The sequence below is a fragment of the Anopheles cruzii genome, unplaced genomic scaffold, assembly GCF_943734635.1.
Source record: "Anopheles cruzii unplaced genomic scaffold, idAnoCruzAS_RS32_06 scaffold01141_ctg1, whole genome shotgun sequence".
NCBI lineage: Eukaryota > Metazoa > Arthropoda > Insecta > Diptera > Culicidae > Anopheles > Anopheles cruzii.
In genome coordinates this window covers 1-6,519 of record NW_026454726.1, presented here as the reverse complement: position 1 = coordinate 6,519, position 6,519 = coordinate 1, and the positions used below count along the sequence as shown (strand labels likewise).

The following is a 6,519-nucleotide window of genomic DNA, read 5'->3' as shown; positions in this document are numbered from 1 at the left end:
ACCGATCGAATTGACAGCCTCCAAACCAATAACCAATTGACAGCATTCAGCAACTCACAGCATCACTGACAGCAAAATTGACAGCATTTTTGCTAAATTAATTTAGACTGGAATCGCACCAGCTGCAGGGAGTTGTTGTGAAACATTTCAAACGTCAAACGAAGCATGGTGCCTGGCAAAACAATTAGTTTGTAACGACGCTTACTTAGGGTTGTATTTTTGCGGCTTAAATCATGTTAAGGTGAAACAGTTCCTTCCTGTGTTACAGTAGAGCGGCAGACAAAAGGGAATGTCTAGAGGTACCAATCAAACCTTTCGGGTACCGGTCGCCGTTCCTCCAAAACCCAGGAAATGGCTGTCCCGACCGGGGCCTCCCGCAAGCCCATCCGTGTTTCGAGCGCCGGTTGCCGTTCGCTCAACCAAACGTAAAGATGAATCCAAAGTGGCCCAGCTAATGGAGCTGGACAACACGTTACTCAATGCGGTCGACTTGGATGGCATCGAGAGGCAGGTCAAACCTGTGGCCCGATTGACACCGCCAGCGGCTGCTTCGAGTGCCAAGTTCAAACGGTCGCTTTCGATGGGAGGTAGCCACTCGCAGAAGCCTATGGTTTGGGTTTCAAACGTTTCATGCTTTATTCCAACGTTTCAGCGGAACCGAAACAGCGGTCCAGCTCTCCGAAGCGACGGAAATCGACGGCCGGTGGACGACAGATATTTGTGCTTCAGATGAGTATGGATGGAAAACCGTCGAGCGATGATGATTCTGGCAATGGAAACAGTGGCCCGGCTGGATCTTCAACCGTTGGTCTCGGGAGGCGCGAATCACAAACGGGCGCTGCCCTCGGACTTGACGACGACGATGATGAGCTGCTAGACTTGATACCATGCGGGCAGATGGAACCAGTGGCCAACGTCACGCTCGACACGGAAGATATCATTCGGGAGAAAATGCGCAAGCTTAGCGGGGCGGCCCGTAACGTCACGCTCTTCGGCAGCCAGCAGCGAGAGGACGAAGCATTCGAGGTGTTTACGAACCGGGCCATCTTTTCGCAGTACATGCGCCTCGACCAGTCCGTGGTGGTCGAGAGTAACGAGAAATTAGAGCTTATACGCGCATCACAGCACCAGCAAGGTGCGGCGAACGATGATCATCCCTCGCAAGCGTTCGTCGATGCCAACGAACAGCTCCTGCAGCAAGTGTGCGACGTGCAACGGATTTTCGCAAACTGCGAACGAACCCTACTCGACATGACCAACATCGATCAGCTGTTGCACGAAGCAGTGATGAGTTCCCCGCAACTACCCAACTCACTGGCGGCCATAAACTGGGATGAAGAGATCGCTCCGACTCGGTCGGAACCGGTGGCCGTGAAACCTTCCGCCAATCCGCGCCTATCATCGCTCTTCCTAGAGAAGGGTCCATTTTTCGGGCTTCCGCAAACGGTTCGGCGCATTTTGCGCGACTTTCGCGGCATCGACGAACTGTACGATTGGCAACGGGAGTGCCTTTCCTTGCCGGCGATTCAGGAGCGGCGCAACCTCATCTACGCCCTACCCACGAGCGGTGGCAAAACGCTCGTGGCCGAGATTCTAATGTTGCGTGAAGTGCTGTGCCGTTTGCGGAACGTGATCTTTGTCGTGCCGTACGTTTCTCTCGCCCAGGAGAAAATCATTGCCCTGAGTCCGTTCTCGGTCGAGCTGAATTTTCTGGTGGAAGAGTATAGCGGTGGGAAAGGCCAATGTCCTCCCCGGAGGCGGCGCAAGAAGAACACGGTTTTCGTGTGCACGATCGAGAAGTCGCTGCTGCTGTTGGATTCCCTCATCGAGGTGGGTCGCGCGAACGAGATCGGACTGGTGGTGATCGATGAGCTACACATGATCGGTGAATCGAGACGAGGTGCCTCTTTGGAGATGCTGATCACGAAAGCGCAGGCGTTGCGGGCCGGCATTCAGATCGTCGGGATGAGCGCAACGATCGGGAACCTCGGTGAGGTGGCTCGGTTCATGTTGGCTGACGTTTATTGCCGTGACTTCCGGCCGGTCGAACTGAAGGAGTACGTCAAGTGTGGTGAGGAGTTATACGAAGTGCGTGGCCAAGCGGAGCGCTCGGAGCAAGTATTTGGCGATAAGCGCCAGCTGCGATTCGACTACTCGAATGAACTGCGACGCATCGATCCGGACGGTATCATCGGGTTGATTCTGGAGGTGATCCCCGAACGGTCCTGCCTCCTCTTCTGTCCCACGAAGCGTATGTGCGAGAATCTGTGTGCCATGCTAGCGAACCACCTTCCGGCGACACTTGCGGCGCATCGGGCCGATGAGAAAGCAACGATCATTAAAACGCTTCAGGACGATGGATCGGTAGCCTCGGTCTTGCCACAATCGTTCCGGGTCGGTGTTGCGTACCATCACGCGGGGCTAACGCAAGACGAACGGCGCACGATCGAGGACGCATTCCGGGCCGGAGTTCTTTCGCTGATCGTGTGCACTTCGACACTGGCTGCGGGCGTCAACCTGCCGGCGCAGCGTGTCATCATCCGTTCACCGTACATCGGCAATAGCTTCCTGACGCTCAGCCGGTACAAGCAGATGGTGGGTCGGGCGGGACGTGCCGGTTTCGGTGAAACGGGCGATGCCATTCTCATGTGCGCCCAGCGAGATATTCCGCAGGTTTGCGAGATGCTGTGCTCACCGATGGATATGGCCGAGTCGGCGCTCATGGAGGGCGAGCGAGCCCAATTCAAGTCGCTCATACTCAGTGCGATCGGGTTGAATGTATGCGGGACACGTGACGCACTCCAGACGCTCGTCGGCAGCACGTTGCTCAGCCAGCAGGCGACCCGTCGACAGGTCGATTTGGCGGCGATCACAGACGAAACGATCACACAGCTGTACCAGGGCAATGCGATCAAAGCACGGCACGATAGCTGTCTGCGTAATCCTCCCAATGTGGTCGTGCAAATCAATACGGTAGCGCCCGAACCTGAAGGCCGAAGTACGCAGCGAGTGTCACCACGCCTTTACGACGGGGGCGACGAAGAATCGGCAAAGGCTCCGACGTTCATCCGGGTCCACAAGGACCCTTCTCAGCCGGGGAAGTTGATTAAAACGATCGAACGAAGCAGCCCTCTGGAGGTGAACCGCCTCGGGAAGGCCGCCATCCGGGCCGGGTTCGACATGGAGAAGGCGGTTCGGTACTACGACGAGATGCAAACCTTGGGCAAACGGCTCAGCGTGGTTGATGAGTACGATCTGTTCTATTTGATCCTGCTAGAGGATGGCCGCGAGTTGCACTTCAAAACGGATGATTTAATCATCCTGGTGAGTGTGCCCTTCGTTGCGTTGCTTCCCTCTAACACTAACACTAATCGTTCGTTGCAGATTAACCAACTAACGAACGAGGAGCTCCGGGTGGCCGAACGATACAACATTACCAACGTACTGATCGCCAAGATTCTTACGCGGCGCATCATCCCCGAGGCTTCGCAGTCCACCGTGGTGCGCTTCTTCCGGGTGCTGATCGTGCACGAATTGTGGCGCCAAAACGGTGTGCAGGACGTGGCTCAAAAGTACCACGTAAGCGCGGGCTCGATTCAGATACTGATGAATTCGACGGGCGGCACCGCGTACAGTTTGTTGCGGATGTGCGAAGAAATCCCGGAGCTGTGGGCGTTCAAACATCTGCTCACCGGTATGATCGAGCGGTTGACGCATTGCTGCAGGCTCGAACTAATGCCCCTGATGGAGCTACCGTCGGTGAAGCTGGTACGTACGGTCAAACAATCGGACGTGCATTAAAGTGCCAACTAATGGTTTGATTTTCTAGGGACGCGCGAAACAGTTGTACCGTGCCGGATATACTTCGCTGGCCTCGATCGCACGTGCCAAGTCGAAGGAGTTGGTAGAAACGATCGAGCACTTGAACTACCGCACGGCGAATCACTTGATACTCAGTGCGAAGGTGAGTCAAATGCCAGGAGGCGCTCTATTTCGAGGTTTACATTTTCCCGTATTTTGTAACGTTTTGCTCGCAGGCTAAACTAATGGAACAAGTTGACGCACTTCGTGAGCAAGCGGAGGAGTATTTATCGCAGCTAAATGGTTAGACGACGCTATCGGCGAACTGTGTTCAATCCTGGCTATCCTCTCCGTTAGATGGGGCGAGGATCAGTGTACGGTATACAGTAGATAGTATAATTTTTGTGTACTTCTCAAACAAGCATTAACTCAAAGTTGACGCTTACAAACGGCTGTGGATCTGCTTCTCGAAGCTCACCGATGGGGCGAGATCCTGTCGGCAATCCTAGAATTTGATTGTTGGTAATGAATTGGAGCTTATTTTGCCACAGCTCAGTTGCCCAGTGGGAATATTTGGGGGCTATATGAATATTTATTGTTCTTTTCCTTTTCTGCATTTACAATAAACTTTGTTATTTTCATAACACAAGCAGTAAACAGGTTTTATCGTTACCTTAAGTACTAGCACTAATCTCCTTTGACACGTGACACATGCGTCGTCCGTACACACTACGATTTCGTTATTTTAGAGCCTGAAACAGCTGATCCGATCCAGTTTACTTCCGTGGCCGGAACTCTACAAACACACCTTTCTCGCTACGCATCCCGGCAAAACCTTTGGCAATCTGCAGCGGTACCTGCGTGTTGGGCGTGCGCTCAAACGAAAACGCCAGCAGCATGTAGTAGACGATGGCTTTCACCTCCATCAGGGCGAACCGAGATCCGATGCAGTTGCGTGGTCCAATACCGAACGGCAGGTAAGCTCCAGGGTTGATTTTGTCGCGGTTCTCTTCATTGAAGCGCTCCGGGTCGAACTTGTTCGGGTTCGGGTAGTAACGAGGATCGTGATGCAATCCGGAGATGGGCAGGAAAATCACGGTGCCCTTATCGATGGTAAACTTAAGGCCTTCGCCATCATCCACAACGTAGTCCCGGATACACTCGCGATCGGTGGCCGGTGCCGGAGACCACATACGCAGCGCTTCCGACACGACCATATCCATGTAACGCATCTTGTTGACGGCATCGTACGTGAGCGGACCGTCTCCGAGCGATTCTTTCGTTTCGAGAATCTCCTGGTACAGCTTGTCCTGCACGTCCCGGTTCATGGTCAGCTCGTGGGACAGGAACGTCAGACACGTCGACACGGTATCGAACCCGGCGAGGAAAAAGATCAAACACTGCGCCACCATTTCCATTTCCGTCATGTCAAGCCCCTTCTCACCGGTGTGCGTCTGGCCAACCTCAGACTCCAGGACGGTCGCGAAGCCGGTTGCCTGTTCGGCAGCCTCCTTCTGGTACTTGAGCCCACCCTTGCGGGCCTGCATCAGCAGGTTCACCATATCCGGGCGCACGATCCCGTGTGCATCTCGCGTTCGCACCGTGTCGCGGATGATCTCCGTGAAGTAGTGCCGCTGCTCCCGATCGAACAGATCGATGCCGACCTTGGCCATCAGCTTCGGCATCAGACGGAGTAGCATCACCTTCACCAGAACGATCGGCCGATTGAACGCCATCATTTTTGTGCCGTTCGTGTAGAAATCGTTGTCGGCGTTGCGCAGCGAGTCCACCTTGATGCCGAAGGCGCACGTCGCAATGACGTCGTTCGTGAATCGCGTGAAAACGTCCTTCATCTCGTGCTCCTGTGGTCCACCCTTGTTCCGGACCTCACCCTGATAGTACTTCACCATGTTCGTGCTACACTCGACGATCAGATCGAACATCTGGCGCATTTTGCTGCCGGTGAACGCCGGACTAAGCGTAGCGCGCATATCGCGCCACTTTTGATCCTGGAGCGCGATCAACGTTTTACCGAACAGTGCAGTAGAGTTCGGATCTTCCGACGACCCGAACGCTTGCCGGTGGTTGACGAAGTAATCGAAGTCCTTTACCGTGATCCGCTTGATCAGCTCCGGATCGCGCACCACAAACACCGGCGTTATCGTGTCGAACATACCGAAAACCCTGCGCACGAAAAGGAAGAGGATGACAGGAGGACACAGGTGAGCGGGGCCCATTCTACTACCAAACACAACCCGTGCGTTCACACTTACTTTACGGTCGGGAATTTGTTGTACACGTCCATGATGAAATCATGAAACGAGGTCTTCTTCAGCATAAGGCGGCGCGTGCTACCGAACAGGGGCTCCACCGCCAACGACGGGATCGGCTTGTCGTGGAAGTAATTGTTGTTCTTCGTCAGGTAGTAATACACCGTGGCGAGTATCGCCAGGAACGGTAACAGGTACGCCAGATCAACCTCCATTTTGGGTCACGTTGCAAGGCCGTGGGTGTGCCCAATTCAACGCGCAGTACTATCGCAAAAACACGAACGCGAACTTCTGACGAAAACGGAGCTCCTATTGTGTCCCCAAATTCACCGCAACTGAAACCGGACCGCGTCAAGGCTGAGCGTTTTATACGGTGGAATTGTTCCGTCCGGGTTCGGGCCGTTTGGTGGTGTTGTGTTAATGATTTACCAACACGATTAGATAAACG

The 6,519-nt window shown here is 54.1% G+C and overlaps 2 protein-coding genes across 2 annotated transcripts; one reads left to right on the top strand and one right to left on the bottom strand.

The window, feature by feature from the left end:
- The first annotated feature begins 289 nt into the window (after positions 1-289).
- Positions 290-4,109, top strand: LOC128276419 (helicase POLQ-like). Its single transcript, XM_053014882.1, has 5 exons — positions 290-587; positions 653-3,324; positions 3,385-3,768; positions 3,830-3,964; positions 4,038-4,109. The coding sequence occupies exons 1-5, from the start codon at positions 290-292 to the stop codon at positions 4,107-4,109; spliced, it is 3,561 nt and encodes a 1,186-aa protein (XP_052870842.1).
- Positions 4,110-4,382: 273 nt separating this feature from the next.
- Positions 4,383-6,286, bottom strand: LOC128276418 (probable cytochrome P450 9f2). Its single transcript, XM_053014881.1, has 2 exons — positions 6,075-6,286; positions 4,383-5,985 (listed from the first exon to the last, which is right to left on the bottom strand). The coding sequence occupies exons 1-2, from the start codon at positions 6,284-6,286 to the stop codon at positions 4,578-4,580; spliced, it is 1,620 nt and encodes a 539-aa protein (XP_052870841.1). The 3' UTR covers positions 4,383-4,577.
- Positions 6,287-6,519: the final 233 nt, after the last annotated feature.